The 22,231-nt window shown below is 41.7% G+C and overlaps 2 protein-coding genes across 2 annotated transcripts in view; one reads left to right on the forward strand and one right to left on the reverse strand.

Annotated features, from left to right (window-relative positions):
* The window catches only part of TRAPPC3L (trafficking protein particle complex subunit 3L), a 38,550-nt gene extending 27,250 nt beyond the window's left edge, over nucleotides 1–11,300 (forward strand). Inside the window, exons 4-5 of the mRNA XM_052645894.1 lie at nucleotides 7,648–7,833; nucleotides 11,181–11,300. Of these exons, the coding sequence (XP_052501854.1) occupies nucleotides 7,648–7,833; nucleotides 11,181–11,300 (306 nt within the window). The remainder of the gene's footprint in view (nucleotides 1–7,647; nucleotides 7,834–11,180) is intronic.
* Nucleotides 507–4,938, reverse strand: CALHM5 (calcium homeostasis modulator family member 5). The gene is made up of 2 exons (XM_052645893.1): nucleotides 4,399–4,938; nucleotides 507–914 (listed from the first exon to the last, which is right to left on the reverse strand). The coding sequence occupies exons 1-2, from the start codon at nucleotides 4,936–4,938 to the stop codon at nucleotides 507–509; spliced, it is 948 nt and encodes a 315-aa protein (XP_052501853.1).
* Nucleotides 11,301–22,231: the final 10,931 nt, after the last annotated feature.

A 22,231-nucleotide genomic window follows, 5' to 3' on the forward strand; every position in this document is an offset into this window, starting at 1 on the left:
TTTGAGAACTGATGTCTTCAGATTCCAAGGAAATGAATTTTAAATGGTAGCATTTCATTACATCCTTGGAAGGTAGTAAGATAGATTTACTACGAGGATTTCTACCAACTACACCGCAGATCCCGCTGTGTGGAAGTGGAGAGTCTGTTAATAACAGAAGTCTGTTAGGGGGACCGCGCTCACTCACAAGTCACCACTGCTGCCCCTGGATTCCGTGACTGTATTTACAGAGAGTGGCAGAACTTCTCGCATGGGTCTGTCAGTCATCAGATCTTAGAACCTGAAGCCCCTGAGCCCGACTCCCAACCCCCAACCAATACAAGAGCACCATTGTCACCATCTTTGGCCAGTCACTCAGCAGCACTTGGAGTACGCGAAACCTTTGTCCTGTCTCAAAAGCTGCTTGCCTTTGTGTTATTGTCTGATTAAGAAATACTAAACGGAAGAAAACACGGAGGTACTCAGGTAGCTGTTGATGCAGGAGGAAGGCGTCTGGACCCCGTGAGTCAGTGATGGTGGGTGAGCTGCACGTTTTGGGCGGTACCCATAAGCATCATTGTGGTCTCCTCATCCTCCGGGCGAAGGTCCAGACCATCCTCTACCACCCTGTGGAGGGTGCTGTAGTGTGGCCGATTTTGGTGGAAGGAATGGAGCTCCGAAGCAGCCTCCCAGGCCGCAAAGGTGGGCATGGGGAAGACATCTGGCCTCTTGTTTTCCAAGAAGCATTTCAGGTTTCTCTCACTCAGCTTTTTGGCGTAGTCCACGAATGTGTTTTCCAACTGCTCCTTCTCCTTCTGTGCATACGTCTTCCAAAAACTCAGCTGAAGGTAACTAACTTTAGATCGGCAGCGAGTATAACACGTGGTGAGCAGAGAGAAGAAAGATGCGGAACAAATCAGGAACCATCCTAGAATCTTAGAAAGAAAGAAATACTGAGCACAGCAAAAGCAAAGCCACTTCTCAAGGAGACGGGGTAGTGTTATTGGGAAGTGTATGGCTAATTTAATAGCAGACCTCAGTTGACTTCCGTCATCTTAATTATTAACAAGTTTTGTTCTTTGTGTTTTTTTTTTTAATCAAATAAAGTTAGGGTTTACCTAACCTCTGTTCTCCATCCTACCCACCATTGCTGGTATGCAAAGAAATACCCAGAAGGCAGGCAAATGGAAAGGAGCAAAAATATAGATTATCCAAGAACTGGAAGAACCAAGCCCTCATATAGTACTAGCTTTAAAGGAAAGAATTCTGTGTGTGAGCATATTACTAGCTCCTTAGTGGAGTATCTTCAGGCGTTGATACATGGATATTCGTGACCAGTGACTGATTTTTCCCACGTTACATTGTTTGCAGAGAACCGCAGACCCACCCTGAGAGAGGTATCATCACTCATTACCGTATCCTATCTCACTATAAAGCAAGACAAATGTAGCACAATAAGGAAACTGAAGCTATAAGAACTGGACGCTTGCGTAAAAGGCAAGGGGGAATAAAAGAACTTTTGGACATCAGTTCTCAAAAATAACACATTGAAAGGATATGATGTCCCCAAAAAAAAAAAAACAAAAAACCAGAATGAATTTTTTGGCCAACCCAATGTTTTTCACAATATGAGTTAATTTCATATGTGAACAACTAACAAAGCTCTTTCCAAGTTTCTCTTAATATTTTGGTTAAATGGCCCTTAGTATTTCTCAGCAGATGGGCCTATTTGAACATAAAAATAACAATCTGCAAATGAACCCATGCTGATCATAATAGAACAAATAAGTTCCAATGTTTATTTGGAAACCGATGGTTTCCAAACTCTGACTCAGACTGCGGAGGTCATTGTACAGGGTCTCAGACCCCACATGAGTGCCAGCTCTGGGTTGGCATCAGTTGGGTTTAAATCTCAACTTTCACTTTTTTACAGGTATTCTCTGTGCCTCTGATTCCTCAGTTGTAAAGTAGGGGTTACCCTCCTCAGAATGTAAATTCGAGGATTAAAATGAGGTGATGTAGAAATCCACATGTCTCAGTAAGTATCAGCCATTAGCACGGGCTGCTATTTTTCAATCGTATCCATGTCTAGGTAAAGGCATTACTGAACATAGGGTATCTTTCTGATGTGATTAAGAAATGAGATACCACTCCCATCGTGCGACAGTGCTTATATTTACTTTAGTCACTTGTGGTTGGCTACATCAGATCTTCCTCTTTTCTCTAACCTCTATCTTTTTTCCACACAGCCCATCCTCCTGTAGGCCTGTAGGCTTTCTCATTTCAGTATCTAAACCAATTCTGCTGAGTTATTCACTGTTTAATCAGCTTCAGGCCCTCCTCCTCTCATTGCGAGGACTTAGCATCAACTTGCTTTCACTTGAGTCCTGAGCACTGAGCCCTCTTGTTCTTCACTAATTCGTGGTACCCAGGATCTAACTAGACATGATGGATGGTCCCACCCCAGCCCTCAATAATACACCATTCTGTATGTGTCTTCTTCAAACCTTGGCATTTTTCTCACCAGTTTAAAATACTCACTGTGTGCCAGCAGTTTTATGCCCATTTATGTCTATCATCTCTGTACTTCCAAGGGTAGGTGTTATTACCCCCAACTATGAGGACACTGGGGCTCTCAGGGGTCAAACAGTAGCTCTGGGTCACATAGCTGGTGAGCGGTAGAATCAGGATTCAAACCCCAGGCTACGCAACTCCAAGGTGGAGTTCTTGCCACTACTCTACCTACCCAAAGGACGGACAGCCACCCAGCTGGATTTCGTTCCTCTGCCCCACCTATACACATGGCACTTTTTCCACCCCCACCCACATACCCAGCTGTGGGTCCGGACTGTTTGCTGCTCCTGCCTCTAGGAAGCACTGCGGTCAGCACCTGCTGTGATACAGCTCCCTTTGTCCGCATCTCTTATGCGTCGTCCCCTAAGGAATCAGCCCCAGGCCCTTCTCATTCCTCTGAAAAGTAAATAGGTCAGTGTGCCCAGGCTCAGCTGTGGCAGGACAGGAATGATTTCCTTATGCCTGTATTTAGAGAAGGAAAAGCTACCCAGTGGTAAGTGTTTGGATCCGCTGCCACCTGAATGGAGCCTGGTACCCAAGGACACAAATCATAAATCACTCATTGCATCATCACATTTGTAATTAAGACCTTCGTTCAGCAAAAGAAGGAAGATGTTTGGCAGCCTGGCATGTTTTTGTCTAAAATGTGCTTTATGCATTAAACAAAAGGTTTCGTGGGGGAGCTTTTTTTTTTGTCTAAATTTTGTCTAAAATGTGCTTTATGCATTAAACAAAAGGTTTTGTGGGGGGAGGCTTATTAGTTTATGAAGAGAATCTGAATATATTGCCAACCAGTTTGGGAACAAATTTTGCTTTGATGTGTTGTTGAAAAGGCCAGTCTATATTGAAAAAAAAAAGAGTAAAGTCTCAGTATTTTCAGCGCATTTATTCTTAAACAAATAGCCTTCCTGACAGAGTGTGGACCTGTTTATCTACTCCTATTGCTTGTTTTGATTTGTGGAATGTCATTCCTGCTCCTCACAAGTAGGAATTCAGTCTTTTCCTGAGGCCAGGGCCAGGCTCACATCTGGATTTGTGCTCACATCCCTGAAAGAATGACAAGCTACTTCCTTGTATCAGTTAGGTAAAGCTACAATTTCCTTCTGTTAAATAAAACAATGCCCCAAATGTTGAGCTCCTAAAGTAATGTAAGAAGAACTTTTTAGCTATAGAGCACAGACCGTAGGAGGAAAACTCCCTGGAGAATATGGTCCTGTTTCACTGGAGGCTATTTGAAGTCTGCCAACACCCTATTTTATACAGGAAATTATTTTCCATCTTAACAATATTTACACATAGAGATAGCAGTTGTCAGAAATCACGCAAGAGAATCTCTATACTAATTATATGATGTGCAACTTTGAGAAGTATTAGCTCATTTGGTTCAGATGTATTTTAATGGATGTATGCTATGTATGTATGTGTGTGTTTCTCTGAAAAACCAGTTTGAAAATAATTAATAGAAGGCAGTAATTTCTAATTACAGCTCTGCCATTAACACTTTATAATGAGTTAGTGTCATGCATCATTTACAAAGTCAACCCAGAGAAATTGTTTTAAAGTACTTAAGTATTTACAGATGTCTAACTCAAGAGGAGATTTTCTTTTCGGAGGTGGAAAAGACAATCCAATCTGCAATTTTATTAGCCATCCAACCTCTGAAAAGCTTTTCCTGAGACTGTCTTAACGCTGCACCACATTTCAATCTCCAGAGTTTCAGAATTCAGAATTTCAGAGTTTCAGGATTCAGGCTCTACCCTGGCTGAATGGAGTACAGAGAGAATACTTCAAGCTCACGCTGGGGGGCAGGAGGTGTAGGGGAAAGGCACCTTTGTCCCTTCTTACCTGAGACTGGGCTTGCAGCGACAATTTCAGTTCTTCGTTGTCTGTGGGGGTCATGCTGGTTTTTCCGCAAGATACTTTGTAAAGTTCTTTCCAGCACTCTTCAGGCTTGCCTTTGCAAATCAGATCGAGGAGTCTTGGACTTTGGGTCCCGCTCATTGCACATTCATAAAAAGTCCCATTGAGCAAAGCCACAGACAGCCACATCACGGGGGCCACCAATGAACTCAGGATGATCTGCCCGAGGACGGAGAAGAAGCGGCAGTTGTGGCCCCTGGGGAAGATTTTCCTGGGATTCACACAGCAGCCTGTGAAGAGTCTCCATGACCTGTTGTTCAGAAAGAACCCCAGGATCAGTAACACCCAGGCGGGAGCAAACAGGAAAGCCAGCCCGTAGATCACATTCTCAGTGCCGCAGGGACACTTGAAAGCCACGAGTGAAAAGAGACGCTCACCCCCCACGGTCAGCAGAGCCAGGAAGCTGTAGCCGATGACAGTTTTCTGGTTGAGGATGAATTTTAAAAACCCCTGAAAAGCATCCATGTTGGAGATACGCAGAGGGAAAACGCTTTGCTCTTCTTTGTTGGCAGAGCCGCTGTGCAGTGGCCGAGGGTGGAGCTCTTTCTTCATTAGAAACAACAGTCCTCCTTCTCAGACTGAATTCAGCCAGATAAGGAAACAGTGTCATTCCCTAGGAATGAATATTTCCCAACAGTGTTCAGATAATGCCTCCTACTGGTGGATGTTAGGGCCATGAAACTGGACCAAAACACTGAGAATCAGAGTAAATTCACAGTGAATAGCCCCCTCTTTTATGTTATTTCCATGTGGCTTGGATTGAGAATCAGAAAGAAATTCCGACTATTACAGATAATAATAGTTTAGGAATTTTCCATCCAAAGGAATAAACATTAGCAGAAGTCGGGTTTCAGCCAATTGGTTGGAAGCCAAATCAAGTCTCCTAGCCTAGACTTTCATGATGGTATTTTTTTCTTGTTACTTAAAACTTTTGCTACTTTGACTTAAGATCTGGAAGCTTTATTTTACATCCTCTTTAACTGATCTGTGACTTTATCAAATGTTTGGATTTGGGCTGTTTGAAATTTATATGGAAAAGTTCAGGGAGAGTTTGAGTTTTGAGTTAAAGACAAAGTGAGAAGGGTCCTCATCATTTTTTCCTAGGCTATCGTAGTAACCTCTTGATTGGAATTTCTGCCTTTGACTTCATGCCTACCCCCGTTCTCAACCTTAAATTCGTCCTCTATGCTGACACGAAGGAGATCCCTCTAATATAGAAATCCATTTCCTCCCTAGCCTGCTCACATCTTTGGGGCTCCCTGTTGCCCACAAGTTGATGAAAGCGAACTTTCCATGAACCTCATCATGGTATTCTGTGCCCTTGACATGTTCCTTCTATCTGAAACATCCCCCCGACCCCATGCCCACATACACACACACCTGACCTTGTCTACCTGGCAAACACTCGCTCAGTATTCATAAACAGTGTAGAAGCTTCTTCCTCTGTAAATATTTCAAGGGTTACTTCCTAATATACAACATTGTACTTGTGGAGCTTATCGTAATTTTGCAGTTATTTATTTAATATCTATAGCTCCTTTTTAACTGTAAGCTCTTATAAAACAGGAACTACATCTTAATAAATTTTGTATTCTGGGTGTAAAGATGATGTCAAACACAGAATGAATGCCTATTCAATAATTCATTTTTCGAATCGTTGTTGAATTTCACTGTGTGCCAGGCACTATGCTAGGCAGGCGGTGCTCACTGAATCATGAGCCTTTAGTACTTCTAATCATGTATAATTTAAGGAGATTGTCTTCACTTTGCTTCTGCTGCTGCTGCTGCTAAGTCACTTCAGTAGTGTCCGACTCTGTGTGACCCTATAGATGGCCTCCTACCAGGCTCCTCTGTCCCTGGGATTCTCCAGGCAAGAACACTGGAGTGGGTTGCCATGTCCTTCTCCAATGCATGAAAGTGAAAAGTGAAAATGAAGTCGCTCGGTTGTGTCCAAATTTTAGCGACCTCATGGACTGCAGCCCACCAGGCTCTTCTGTCCATGGGATTTTCCAGGCAAGAGTACTGGAGTGGGGTGCCATTGCCTTCTCCGCACTTTGCTTCTACACAGCTTTTAGTATTGAATACACTGCTTTTAATATGAAAATTAATGAAACCACTTGAAAGACAACAACAATCAAGCTGACAAATTTCCATTAATAAACCTCAGTTTCCAGGTCTGTATATTTTGTGACAAGAAAGTCACTTGGACTAGAAGCCAAGGAACTAAGTGATAGTGTAATCTTAGCCATGTCGTTTTACTTCTCTGAATCCCAATTTACTCGTTTGTGAAACTGGAGGTAAAAAGAAATAGTCCCCAAGGTTTCCTCTATCTCTACATTGTAAAATTCTTTAAGCTGTTTAAAACAGCGAACTTTCTTGAAAAGCTACTTAATGACCCACTTATGTGCCTGCCACCACTGGCCCTTGCTGCTTCTCAGAGACGTTATTCTTGGTGATGTGACTGCCTCCACTTCCCAAAGCATACTCTTTGGTTTAATCTTCCTCGACCCCCTCTGTCCCCAACTCTGTCACCTTCCTTTTTGGCACATGTGTCTTGGGTCCCTTCTAATTCAGAAGACTTTGCTGGGCTCATGTGACAAATATTATGCTAGTATGCTGCCGATGAGTAATATTTTAATTTCTTACCCTTCTAAGGAATATTTTTTTTTGAAAAAGTTTTTTTCCAAAAATACTGCCTTAACTTTGTGTTTCATAAACCATAGTGTTTCCACAGAAAACGAATACTTTAGGAGATTCCATGAAAAAAGTTTAAGAACTGTACATGTTGTAAGGTCAGTAAATTTCAAAGCTGAGTGTGAACTCAGGCTTTCTGACTATGAACTCCAGAAGCTTAACAATTGTGCCTGGAGTGGTATTTGGGTGTCTTACTAGCAGTTCTTTATTTTTCTTTATTTATTCTTTAATCAGAGGAAAACTGCATTACAATATTGTGTTGGTTTCTCCTGTACAACAACGCAGTTCAGCCACTTTGCTGTTATTGTTTAGTCATTAAGCGGTATCTCTTGTGCGACCCCATGGGCTCTAGCCCATCAGGCTCCTCTGTCCAGGGCATTTCCCAGGCAAGAATACTGGAGTAGATTGCCATTTCCTTCTCCACTAATAGTTATTTATTCCAGGCCAAGTTTTGTGATATTTTTTTTCCCTGTTTGCTAGGTTGCTTTCAAGATGTACTTAGGAATTACACCAACTGTGACGTGTAACAACGCAAGCAGAAATGAATTTTCCTTGATTCTAGACAAGAATCCTCTGGTGGAGTTTGTGGAAGAGCTCCCCACTGGGCGGTCTTCTCTGTGCTACTGCAACTTACTCTGTGGGATTATCAGAGGGGCCCTGGAAATGGTAAGGCACATACTTTATTTTGCCAGGGTTTGGAAGAAATGATGCTAAAGCTGAAACTCCAGTACTTTGGCCACCTCATGCGAAGAGCTGACTCATTGGAAAAGACTCTGATGCTGGGAGGGATTGGGGGCAGGAGGAGAAGGGGACGACAGAGGATGAGATGGCTGGATGGCATCACGGACTCGATGGACGTGAGTCTGAGTGAACTCTGGGAGTTGGTGATGGACAGGGAGGCCTGGCGTGCTGCGATTCATGGGGTTGCAAAGAGTTGGACACGACGGAGCGACTGAACTGAACTGAACAGTCATTATCTGGGCTTCCCTGGTAGTTAGCTGGTCAGGAATCCACCTGCAATGCAGGAGACCCTGGTTCAATTCCTGGATTGGGAAGATCCCCTGGAGAAGGAATAGGCTACCCGCTCTACTATTCTTGGGCTTCTTAGGTAGCTCAGATGGTAAAGAATCTGCCTGTAATGCGAGAAACCTGGGTTCAATCCCTGGGTTGGGAAGATCCCCTGGAGGAGGGCATGGCAACCCACTCCAGTATTCTTGCGTGAATAATCCCATGGACAGAGAAGCCTGGCAGGCTACAGTCCATGGGGTCGCAAAGAGCTGGGCACGATTGAGCGACTAAGCACGGCACAGCATTCGTTACCTAGTGCTGGCTAACTAACTACCCTCAAAGGTAGCTGCTCACAACAACAAACATTTATTATCTCACACAGTTTCTGAGGACTGGAAACCTGGGACCGCCTCCCTAGGTGGCCATGGTTCAAAGCCTTTCACAGTGTAGCGCACAGGCAGTCAAGCAGTTGGTTGGAGCCGCAGTCTCTGAAGACTTGACTGAGGCTGGGAATTTACTTCCAAGCTCACTCACTGGCCTTGGTGCCTTGCTCACAGCTGGCTAGAGGCTTCCTGAAGTTCCTTGTCACAGAGGTTTCTGTAGTGCTCTAAACACCACAGGTGCTGTCAATTCTGCTGGACTTTGGAGGGAACTACTTGAATGATAGGAGGTGGGGTCACTGGGGGCTGCTGGAGGCTTAATTAAAACAAATCTGATCTAATCATTCATTGATTTAACTAAGATAGCGATCAGCCATTGAGCATACAGAGAAAAACAAGACACAGTTGTTGCCCTTCAAGAGTCTTTTGTCCAGTATAGAAGGCAAATGAATGACTCAGGGTCATGGGAGGACCTGGGGTGGAACAGGCGTGGGGAGAGGAAAGCCTTCCTAGTCAGACTGTGGGCTGACATTTGAAAGATGACAAAGCAGTTACATGAAGATCTTGGGCTAAGGGGAAAATAATATTCCAGGTAAAAGGAGAACTATGTCCAAAAGCATACAAAAAATGTTTCATGCAAGGGACAAAGAAGTTGAATTAATTCAGTGTGAATTGCATATAGATAGAGAAAAAATCAAGTCCAAAATAGGATAAAGAAATCTCTTCAGTTTTCATGGATAATTGATTATACGTGCTGAATGACATATATGTATCAGACCTCATGCGGTCCCATATACCCAAATAATTTCAATGTAGTCTTCTTATTATTTTAATTGGTTTTCAGTTAAATTATGACTAATACAAGAAAGATCTTATGAGAAAAAAATGAGAGTGCATTTAACTTCCATATTTCAAAGTGCAGTGTACATCCTTTTACTGGGTGATGGGCATCACAAAGGTATGTTTTTTTGCACTCAGACAGCAAATAATTTGTCACACCATCAGTTCAGTTCAGTTCAGTCGCTCAGTCATGTCCGACTCTTTGCAACCCCATGAATCACAGCACGCCAGGCCTCCCTGTCCATCACCATCTCCCAGAGTTCACTCAGACTCACGTCCATCGAGTCAGTGATGCCATCCAGCCATCTCATCCTCTGTCGTCCCCTTCTCCTCCTGCCCCCAATCCCTCCCAGCATCAGAGTCTTTTCCAATGAATCAGCTCTTCGCATGAGGTGGCCAAAGTACTGGACCTTCAGCTTTAGCTTTAGCATGATTCCTTCCAAAGAAATCCCAGGGCTGATCTCCTTCAGAATGGACTGGTTGGATCTCCTTGCAGTCCAAGGGACTCTCAAGAGTCTTCTCCAACACCACAGTTCAAAAGCATCAATTCTTCGGCACTCAGCCTTCTTCACAGTCCAACTCTCACATCCATACATGACCACTGGAAAAACCATAGCCTTGACTAGACGGACCTTAGTCGGCAAAGTAATGTCTCTGCTTTTGAATATACTATCTAGGTTGGTCATAACTTTTCTTCCAAGGAGTAAGTGTCTTTTAATTTCACGGCTGCAATCACCATCTGCAGTGATTTTGGAGCCCCCAAAAATAAAGTCTGACACTGTTTCCACTGTTTTCCCATCTATTTCCCATGAAGTGATGGGACCAGATGCCATGATCTTCGTTTTCTGAATGTTGAGCTTTAAGCCAACTTTTTCACTCTCCTCTTTTAGTCTACAGTTTAACAAAGGCAAGCTGGTTGACCATGGAATTCTTAGTAAGAGAGGGGAACGAGTCAGATCTCAATAAATATTAATTAGTAGACTCAGGCTTTTTCACTTATTTGCTTTTACTAGGTTTTTTTTCTTATTTATCTTATCTATTCCTGTGACTTAAAATAACTGAAAAGGCACTCTGTTGAGGGTAGGTCTGCAATATGCTGCTCTTTTGTGAGTGTATTTTAACGAATAGAGAAGTAAGCCCTAAGGGTTTACTTCAATGTCTGAGAAATAAGAAATGCTTTATTGTGGAAAAGAAGGCCTGGGTATCAAATATTCAAGTCCACAATTTCCAGGTTTAATTTTATACTTATAATTTATTTAGTTGGTGTTGTTTCATAGTTCTCAAAAAGCCGTAAGTGATTGCTAAATGTTGTTAGGAAAAGTGATTATGTTATTGAGCTAATGACAGAATGACTTATAGCAAGTTAGCTGGAGAATCATTTAAGAAGCCATTTCTCCTTGGAAGTTCTCTTTGGCAAGGCACATTGGGTCAAGGCCATCACTGAGTTGGGAATTTGTGTTCTTGAGATAGATCCATAGTTTAGACCTATACTGTGAGCAAAAACAGGCCCTCATTCTGGGCTTGCCTGAGAATCAGCCAGGATGATTTGAGCCTGTCCTGGACCACCCTTCTCTTTGCAGACTCACACACAGAGCTGACCACAGCCAGACCATCAATGGAGGACACACAGTAAAGGGCCCTTCACCAACAGAACAAGCCCTTTATTATCATTCCACAAGGAAAGTGAGCTCTTTATGGGGTTTATCAAACTGAAAAATAGAAAAATTTAAGAGTTTTTTAAAAAGCTGAATGATATAAGCCCATTTTTTTTTTTTCTTTTCCTAGGTTCATTTGGCGGCTGATGTTACATTCTTGCAAGACAGACTAAAAGGCGACAGTGTGACAGAAATAGGAATAACATTTCTGAAAAAGCTAGATGAGAAAAAATACAGACGGAAAAAGTGAAGAAAAGCATGCAAAATGCCACAGGCTGGCTGGCTGAGGAGTTAATATTAGCTAAATATATATAGCCATATAAATTTTGAATTTCTTAATAGCATGGGATTTAAAAGGCTTATAAATCAGCCAGAAATTTGAAATGCAGGGCACTAAGATTTAAAGCTGTTTTTTCTTTGCTTGTAAATCACACATTTTCAATATCAAGTCCACAAGATTTCACATACAAATAACTCCTTGTAAGATAGCAAGCATGAATTCTACATATTATATAGTCTAGTCTAAGAGAGTCTGTTTATTTCATTTACTTATGGTAATGAAAAAGAGGCATACCACCTACACAGTTGGTGTATTTATCTCTTCTTGTTGGGAAAATGGATGAAATGATATAAAATTCACTATATAAAGATAGTTTCTAGATATTGTACATTGCATTCTCTATAGAAACAATATCAATTGCCACAACTTTCCATAGTTTTATTAAGCTGTGGATATAGACTAAATATCTATGGCTATAGACTTTTCTCGTATATTGGCTTGGCTTATAGCTTCAGCTTCCTGAAGTTACTACTGGTTTATAATTATCAGGACAACCTATTTATTTGGATGCTAACTCTGAAATATTTTAAAATAACATTTAATTTTAATTAACTTAATTTTTAGATAGCTGGTAGTAACTAAATTCCTTCCTTTATTCATGAAACATTGCTGTTGTTCAGGCCAGGAAATAAAGTGAGAGATAAATAATGTTCTTTGAGAAGACTTTCTTATCTTCAGTTAGAAATTTTGGTATCATTTTTATCACTTAGAAATTGCACAAAGTATATTCTGTCACCAGAACAGAATATAGTGTACTGGATTAAGTAAATTCACGGTGTACGGGATTAAATAAATGATAATCTTTACCAGACCATAAGCATATAGCAGTCCAGGACCTACTAGGCTCTGCAGAGAACTCAAAGGATAAGTAAAAGTTACAGTTAGTGTGGCACCATCAGTTAAAGCTGGCATAAATGATACGGTATTGATAGACCTCAACTATGTCTCAGGAGCCTAAACGTACAGACCCAGTTCTGTTTCTAGTGGCTTCAGTTAATCCTGACCAGTGGCTGATCCTGGCACATCATCTCTCAGCCTCTCTCTGCCTCTGTCTCTCTCACTCACTTATCTGTAAACTGAGAGGATTGAATGTAATAAATATCTGAAATTTAAAAGATATAACCACCACTGAAATTCCATATTTTCGGACTTTAGAAGGCTATGGAAAATTGTTTGTTCCCCACCTCCCTAGCTGTGTCTTTGAAAGGACATTGAGGTAGGTATCAAGAACCAGTTAAGGTCACTGGAGCAGCTGCAGCATCAGTGGAAGGAGTTTCAAGCCAGTTCCACAGAAGACCAGGAGTAGAAGCATGGAAGAAGGATGATATCTCATATCAGAAGGGATAATATCACAATTCCATGGATGCCTTCAAGAAGCATGTTGGCCTACAGTCCACCCCAAAACTTATTCTGGAATGTTTCCATCTTCTGCTCAGCTTTCTATTTCTTCTTTATAGTAGGCTCACTTCTCCAGAAACCCAAGATATTCATGTCTAAGGGCCTCCCTCTGAAGATAGCACTCAACTAGCCATCTTGAAAATGTTCCAGGCCCTGGAGTATTCTCCTACTTGTCTACACTTTCCTCTCCTTTCTCTCCCAACCCAGTCATCAAAACTCACTCGGCCCATGTCTTCATTACCCACCTCTGAAGGCAGCTGATCTAATACTCTCAGTGGCGCTGAGTGTTGAAACTGGTAGTGGCTTCAGGATGAGGTTTGTTTTCTGTCCTTTTTTGTCTTCCTCACCCTGGGAGACAGTTCTTTTGGCATTGAATTTATGCTATGAAAGGTGATCCATGTAACCGAGAGAGTGGCTTGTTTGTATTCAATTGTTGCTCCTTTCTGAAAAATGAAAATCTAGAAAGTGCCATTCAATAGAATTATGAGATTCATATATAAATTTTCTAATTAAATTCTTTACATTACAAAATAAAAAGAAATAGGTAACATTAATTTTAATAATTTCTTTCATTTAGACTAGTTATCAAAAATTATTTTAATATTTAGCTAATATAAAAATTACTATAGATATATTGCATTCTTTTTTATACTAAATCTTTGAGCTTTAATGTGTATTTTACATTTTTTGCACATCTCAATTCAGTGCTAAATTTTCAAAGTTTACAGTGAAATGCCATTCTACCAAAACAACCAAACAGTGTTTAGTGTTGTTCGATAGCTTCAGGTTTTAAATCTAAATTAGTTAAAATTAAACTACGTTAAAAATTCATTTCCTCGATCACACTAGTCACATTATAAATGTTCAGTAGCTATATGTGGCTTTAGTTGCTGTAATATGTAACACAGGTCCAGAATTCTCTGTCAAAGGGAATTAACCTTGGACACAATGAATAAGTGGGAAGGATCCAGGTTCATGGAGAGGGACAGAAGAGACTAATTGAAAAGATAAAAGGTAAGGGGGGAGAACACCCAAGATTCATGAAATGGTATCTCTCTGCAAACGGAGTGGAGATCCAGGAAAAAGAAACATTTCTTAGTAAAGGAAGGTTGCACACCACCTGCTGGGCTCCAAGTGTATCTTCATTGCCTTTGTGTGAAGTTGAGTCTTTACACAAAGAATGTACGAACTGCACAGCATAAACTACAGAGTTACATAATATCTTTATTTCATAAAAGCTTTCACTCTGAACCCAAACCCTTGATCAATGCAGAGATTTCTATCATCTTGGTAAAGCCAAAAGGGAAGAAAGGTTTGGGACAGAGGAGTAATTTAGTGTTATTCAAATGACATCATCAGATGGTTCCCCAGCTGTTTGCCAAGGAGGCCTGCCACGGTTGCGTGTTCGCTATTTAAAGCTGCCAGGAATCAGACACATTTCTCTCAGCAGCCTGCTCATCTATTTATTATCTTCTCAAATCTCTCACTTTCAACCACTAGTTATTGGAAGCCCGGATCTCTTTAGTTGCAATGGACTATCACGGATAAGTGGAAAGTTCCCTCTCCTCCCTGTTTATGAGGAACCAAAGTAGAAATTCAGAAAACCAGATGCTTGAGATGCAAAGATGATATTAAAATTTTATAACCAAAGAGGTCACTTTAACCAGTATCTGCTCAATGTTAAGTAACACTGCTGCTGCTGCTGCTAAGTCACTTCAGTCGTGTCTGACTCTGTGCAGCCCCACAGACGGCAGCCCACCAGGCTCCCCCGTCCCTGGGATTCTCCAGGCAAGAACACTGGAGTGGTTGCCATTTCCTCCTCTAATGCATGAAAGTGAAAAGTGAAAGGGAAGTCACTCAGTCGTGTCCGACTCTTAGCGACCCCATGGACTGCAGCCCACCAGGCTCCTCCATCCATGGGACTTTCCAGGCAAGAGTGCTGGAGTGGGGTGCCAGTACTTGCCTTCTCCGGTTAAGTAATACAGTAAATGCTAAAAGCCATATTATTCATTGCTTAGTGTCTCTCCATTTGGGACCGTAGACTCTGGGTGGTTGTGATAGTTCACAGCCTCATCCACCAGCTACAGAGTCTAATTCGTTTCTTCTCAGTAACACCGAAGCTGTCCCTGATGAAGGTGCCTCCCAGCCCTGGAAACTTGGTGTAACAAAGGATTCTCTCTTTAAAAAAGAGAGCTGAATTTCCTTTACACTTCGTTGCATATTCCTTAAAGAATCAGTCCAGTTGCTGTACTTCCTTATTCTGGGAACCTTCCAGAACTTTAACTGGACATGACTAGTGGTCATCCTACAGCGGCTATGGCAAATAATCAGCAGATAGAGGAGAGATGCAGTCAGTATAAGGTACCTATTTGTGATCTGAGAAGGAAACATGTAGTCCTTATTCAGTCAGCAATAGATGCCCTAAAATTGAAAACACACACACACACACACACACACACAAAAGCCATAGCCACAGAAAAGCAAAATTTTATTTTTCAAGTGTTTCCTTAAGAGAGGAGAGGTTAAACAAAGCACATGAACAGTTGGAAATACTTCACTAAAAACAGTTAAGAAATAAATGTCCTGGGATAATTCCTTCTCCCTTATACCCAGATTCTGTCGTTCCCACCTAGATCTTTCTTTGCTTTTCTTCTTTCAGTTTCTTGTGTCTTCCACTTTCTTTTTCTTCTAGGAGCTGTAGTGCCACTGCATACACCTTTTCTTCCCCCAAAAATGTCCCTACAACTCCTTTACTTCCTTTTTAAGTTCTCTCTATCACTATGCTTCATGTAATGGACATTTGTTGGCTGACTTTGTCTTACCCCTTGTAAAAGAATTACATGCTTCTATTCAGGTGCCCACCATTTTATGAGGCAATGTGTCTACTTCAGGTAAGTCATCCGCAGCCCCAGCTCCACTGCTATTACCTAGGCTTAGTGGCTTTTTACCAGGTTAAAATCTTGCCACCTAGATCCAAGCCAATCGGGACATGGCATTAGCCAGACCAGAATCACCACTGCTGACATAGGGAAGGGTCGAGACTCAATAGACTGAAGAGAAAAAAAAAACCTGTCTGTTACATGAGGCCATAAATGTACTATATTTCTTAAGCAAACAGAGTTGGGTTTCTGTTAATTCAAGTTCATGGCATGATAAATACGCGATAGGTCAGACAATTCACAACACACTGGAGAATACAAAAGAGAATAATTCTTTATCAATGCATTTTTTTTAACGTGATTGAACGCTCAGTGGAATAAAATTTGGATTGACAATAGCTCTTTTCCTCACAGAGAGGAAAAGTTTACAGGACAGAAAATAGAACCTGAATTATAGTGTGTGTCTATGTGGCATAGGTCCCAGAAGAGTGAGATTTCATAGAAAGAAGACATTTTCAATCAGTGGTAGCTCTTAAAAAAAAATCATAAAATTTCAGGTTGCTCTTTCAACTATTTCTACTGGAAACTTAAATCACACCTGGAGTCACCTGAGGATTTCCAAGTCAGAACCTTCTAATTTCTGGAGCCTCCCAGTGGCCTAAATCTTTCAAGTCAGCAAACTGTATTTAGTAACTTGCTATTTCCGTGTAGCCCGTGAACCACATAGATTTTAATGACTTAAAAAAGGAAGTGCTGAAACTCCAAGGGGTCTGTGTATACCAAACAACAGAAACACCTGGAAAGGCTGCTTTCTTGGTTTCAAATTCAGTTAAGATTTCTATCAGGTGCTAGGCATGTTAATTATGTGGTATGTCACTTCATTTTCATAACAAGCTGTGAGGTATTAAGTTGGTAACAGAGAAATGGGGCTGGAGCTGAAACCACAAAGGGTCTAAATGTGCCTGCCTTAAGTGAATTACTCATGGAAGCAGTAAGTCAAGAGAGTTAGCAATCAGACTTCAGAGGCTGAGTGAGGGAGGCAGGAAACAGAGGCAGCTTAGGAAAGAAGCTAACAAGCTTTGAATATTTTCAGTCTTGAGATGCCTTTGAAACATCCAAAAAACACAAGGAGCTCAGAAGTCTGAATTGAAGATGGACTTTGGATTCATCAGCATATGAGCAATAGTAAAAGCAGAGGATAAGAATGGCCACATCCGGGGAAAGCATGGGCTTCAGCAAATACAAGGAGCAAGACTTCCCTGGTGGACCAGTAGTTAAGACTCTACACTGCCAATGCAGGGCGCTTGGGTTCAATCCCCGGTTGGGGAAATAAGATCCCACACGCTGTAGAACACAGCCAAAAGATAAAAGAAAGAAGGAAAGAAAGAAAGAAAACAAAATACAAGGAGCAAAGACAGAATCTTGAGAAATATCACCATTCAAGAGGCAGCACAGAAAGAACACAAGTGAGGCTGGACCTTCAGTCAGAGATGGAGATGGGGGAAACTGATAATACTGAGGCCAAGAGAGTTTCGAGGAGAGGAGAGTGGTCAAGGGATTAGATGCCATAGAACAGCCAAGAAAATTAGTCAGAAAAGGGACACTGGATTGATGAGGAGAGGGTCTTTGTCTCAGGGTAGCTACAGGGCAAGACGAAGGCAGCAGCCTCATTATGGTAGATTGAAGAGTCAATGCGAGGCGAGATGCTAGGATAGGTGATTCTTGGAACTTGACTGTAAATAGAAAGAGATGTAGGATAGTTGGTATAAAGTTGGGCTTTTGTTCTTTTTTATTTTTTAAGAATGCAGGCATAAAAATACAGGAGAATGATTGCTAAAAGAAGATGGTTAGAAGGTAGAAACGGACAAGATTCAGATCATAAGGAAAACACTTGGCTCTAAACAACAAAAAGACTACCCCTCCCCTGAGAAAAGAGTGATGATGGTGAGGGTGGGCACACACAGGAGTGGGATTGGTAGCGTGAGGGGTAAACCTTGATGAAGCTTGTCACCCCTGGCCTCAATCTTTCCCTTGAAGCAATATGCAAGGTCTTTGTGGAAGTGGAGGTGGGCAGAGGCTGTATGAAGATACCTGCTGGGGCAGGTCACTGCCCATCCTCTCAGCACTCACACCCAGAAATCGAAAACGCCCCACCTTCAACTTGAGGACTACACAAGCCTGAGGAGAAAATGCAGATCACCTTTTCTTCCCCGGAGCTCTAATGGACCATGCTGCACCCTGGCATCAACACCTGGGGTATAACAGCCTCACTGGGTGCTCTTCCCTCAGACTCCACATGGATCATAAGTGGAATTCCCTCTCGAAGAAGAAGAAGAAGATGGGGAGATTCGGCAGTGGGCTCTTTTAAGGAGCTCTTCCCCATGACGGGGAGAACTGTGGCTACACAGTTGCTCCAGAATGCCCTGTGTTCTGAAACTGCTGATGGTACACACCAAAAAGTGACTGCTGAGGATGGCCAGGGAAGGTCACAGAGCTGAATGACCAACTCTTCTAAAACAGTTTTACCAAAGATTAGAAGAAATGGCATTGTTTCCCTTTGGGAAAGATTTTCCAAGGTTCACACAGAATCCTGTAAAAAGCTGACAAATGCCACTATTAGAAAAAAACAAGAAAAGCTGCATGAAAGCTGGATCCAATAAGTAAAAAAATGTCCAAGGTCATAAATTTTACTGCTGCAGAGATACTCTAAAACTAACAGAAAGAGTATATGTATAACTGAATCCCTTTGCTGTATACTTGAAACTAATATAACATTGTAAATCAACTATGCTCCATACATAAAACAAAAGTTAAATTTTAAAAAAGAACAGAAAGAAGCAAATCCCCATCCCCACTCTCAGCAGTCCCTAAAATCTGTAACCTATGACTGTCATATGGCTGCCTAAGAGATTTCAGACAGTCTGGGAGAGCTCCAGGTGTGAACCGTGTGCCTTTCAACCCCCTTGAGAGGTGGAAATTGCCTCTTTAAACTTTTCTAAACAGCCGCTGGGTGGGGTCTCTCCTAAGGATGTCAAACCAAAATGAATGAATGGGGGAAAGGAGGCCCAATACTAGTTGCTTCACTTTAGACAGCTCCAGGGGCAATTTTTTGCCAAGAATTCAACTTCTCTGGGTCCAACAGTTGAGTACGATGGTGTTTCTAGTTGAATAAGATGGTGTTTCTATGCACAGACTGGGCCAGCCATCTCTTGGAGAAGATTTGTGATACTTGATAGTCAAAAGTTAAATGTTCCTGAAAACAATGATATGCCTGGTAGCTACCTTTTAGAGGTAAAAAGGTCTGCAGCAAATCTGGCTTGGTGGTAGGGAGGCAGACCATGTGATACCCCACACAGTTCATCTCAGCTTTGGGATGGTAGATTTTATAGAAAAAGCTATAAAAATAAAAGTTTAGTACCAAACATGGTCTTAGAGATCATCTAAAGTATCCTCTGTTGTTATTGTTTAATCGTTAAGTCAGGTCCGACTCTTCTGTGACGCTATGGACTGTAGCCCGCCAGGTTCCTCTGTCCATGGGATTTCTCAGGCAAGAATACTCGAGTGGGTTGCCATTTCCTTCTCCAAGGGATCTTTCTGACCCAGGAATGGACCCAAGTCTCTTGCTTCTCCTTCAAGGCAAGTGAATTCTTCACCACTGAGCCATCTGGAAAACCCTACTTTTTAAAAAATTAATAAGGTTACTGAGACCTGAAAGCTTGATATTGATGTCAGGAGGAAGACCCCAGGAAGAGAAATTGATGAATAATTTCCAGTCTATAGATCTGCTTGTAGAGACACAGGCCCACTGTAGCTCCCACTACCCCCTCAGGAACCTTTTCCTAGTCACTTATCTGCCTTCGCCTTGCACATGGTTCCTCCTCATTAGCCTAAAAGTATGCTCAAGTCTCTACAATCCTAGAAAAACAAACTATATCTTTTTGACACTGCTTCTTTAATAGGCCATGAATGTCTCCTTGATTTGTTCACTGGCAAACTTTAAAAAAAATAATTTAGCAAAAAAGACTATTCTATGAACTGAATTTTGGTTATGTTGCTTTCCCACAGAATGTCTTAGGTTGAAGCCCTCACCCCAGTGTGATATTTGGAGGTGGGATCTTTGGCAGGGTATTAGGGTTAGATTAAGTCTTGAGGATGAGGCCCTCATGATGGGATTAATTCTCTTCCAAGAAGAGAGCCACAGGATGGCTCTCTCTCCCGGCCCAGTGAAGGTACAGCAGGGTAACCATCTGAAAACCAGGAGGAGGCCTTTCACAACCACCGAATCTGCCTGCACTTTGATATTGAAGCTCCCAGCCTTCAGAATTGTGAGGAAAAAAGTGGGTTTTTTTGGTTGTTTAAGCCACTAAACCTATGAAATATTGTGATTGCAGACCAAATAAAGACAGAGTGCCAGGTTTAAAACTGGACAATTCTCTGTTAAAATACTTATCTTAAATTTCTCCATCCTGATTCTTCTTCTCCATTTTAGCTAGCTATTGGTTCAAAAGGGCTTCCCTGGTGGCTCAGAGGTGAAAGTGTCTGCCTCCAATGTGGGAGACCCAGGTTCGATCCCTGGGTCGGGAAGATCCCCTGGAGAAGGAAATGGTAACCCACTCCAGTATTCTTGCCTGGAGAATCCCATGGACATAGAAGCCTGGTAGGCTACATGGGGTCGCAGAGTCTGACACAACTGAGCAACTTGGTTCCGTTGGTTCAAAGACTCTCTCTTTCTCTTTTAGTTCCTCTTCCTTTCAAAAATGTTAATATAATGAAAAATAATTACCTAATAACAATTAGCTATCTCACAGTCTCTGTGGGTCCAGAATTCAGTAGCAGCTTACCCTGGCTCGTTCTGGGCTTCCCTAGTGGTTCAGATGGTAAAGAATCCACCCGCAAATGAAGGAGACCCAGGTTTAGTCCCTGGGTAGGGAGGATTCCCTGGAGAAGGGAATGGCAGCCCACTCCAGTATTCTTGCCTGGAGAAGCCCACGGACAGAGGAGCCTGGTGGGCTACAGTCCATAGGGTCACAAAGAGTCAGACACGACTGAGTGGCTAACACTTAAAACCTTGGTTCTTTCTGGTTCAAGGTTTCTCTCAAAGCTGCGATCAGGATGTCAGCAGAGTCTGTAGCCATCCGAAGGCTGATGGAAACTGGACGGCTGAATTCCAAGACAGGCCACTCACATGGTTACTGGCAGGAAATTTCAATTTCTCACCACATGGGCCTCTCCACTGACTGCTCCATCACCCTCACAACCTGGCAGCTAAACTCCACCAGAGAAAGCAGTTCAGGAGGGAGAGAGGAGGTGGCAGCACATTTTTATGACCTAAGTTCTGAAGACACCAATATCATTGCTTCCACTGTTTTCCCATCTGTTAGAAATGAGTCACTAAGTTCAGCTCAGAATCAATAAAGGGAATTCATCTCTCTCTCTCTCTTTTTTTTTTTTTTTTTTTTGACTTCTCACATGGCATGTGGGATCTTAGTTCCCTGACCAGGGATCAAATCCATGCCCCTGCAGTGGAAGGGTAAAGTCTTAACCAATGAACCACCAGGGAAGTCCTCATCTCTATCTCCTCAAGGAAGGTGTTTTAAAAACACTACATGCTATTTGAAAGATGTCTCAGTGGTTTTCCATCAAAATACTAAGAAGGTATAATTTTGTTACATTTTTAGCCCTCAACTAACCTTAGGGCTAGCTAATCTTATTATCGGGGGTTAATTTTACCATCATTTTTGCCTTTTCCTCACACTGTCATAGAGATTTCCTTGTCCTCCATCTTCTATGAGACCCCTTGTTTCCTTGATCCTATGACTTTTCCTTTCTTAGAATCCTCCCTCTTCTGAAACTGCATACCTTATGGGCTTCATGATAAAGAGAGAATAGGGAACAAAGTCTGTGAAAACATTATCATTAAGCTTCCAACTGTTTTTCAGAAATGCAATGCCATTTGATTCTGGATTCTTGGTCTGTTATTTCTCTGGAAAACTTTAGGATCTTCTTATTCTCATTGTTCCAAAATTGCACCATGATGCATCTCACTGTGGGTCTGTGTCCTTCCAACGTGCTGATCATCTGATGAACTCTTCAATATAGAAATCTATGATCTATTTGGTAAAAAACATATCAAATTATTTCTTTGATGATTTCTTATCCTATTCTATCCATTTTTCCTGTTTTCCCCTAGACTCTTATTAGTAGGATGTTAGATATCCTAGACTGGTTCTCTATTTTTATTTTTATTTTCTCTCTTTTCCATCTCTTTATTTAAATAGTTTACTTCCTGGGAGATTTCCTCAAGTTTATCTTCCAAACTTCCCATTGCAGTTTTTAATTTCTGCTATCATGCTGTTAATTCACAAGAACTCCTTTGTCTTTAAATGTTTTTAATACAATTCTATTCTCATCTCATATATGTTTTGTCTCCTCTTATATGTCTAAAATCGATAATGGAAGATGTTTTTCAAGTTTTCTTCAAAGTGCAGTTTGCTTTCTCCAGTAACTTTTTCCATTTGTTTCTATTTCTTTCATACTTTTCTCAGATCACTGGCTCTCCTTGGT

Source organism: Budorcas taxicolor, chromosome 9 (genome assembly GCF_023091745.1).
Source record: "Budorcas taxicolor isolate Tak-1 chromosome 9, Takin1.1, whole genome shotgun sequence".
Lineage (NCBI taxonomy): Eukaryota > Metazoa > Chordata > Mammalia > Artiodactyla > Bovidae > Budorcas > Budorcas taxicolor.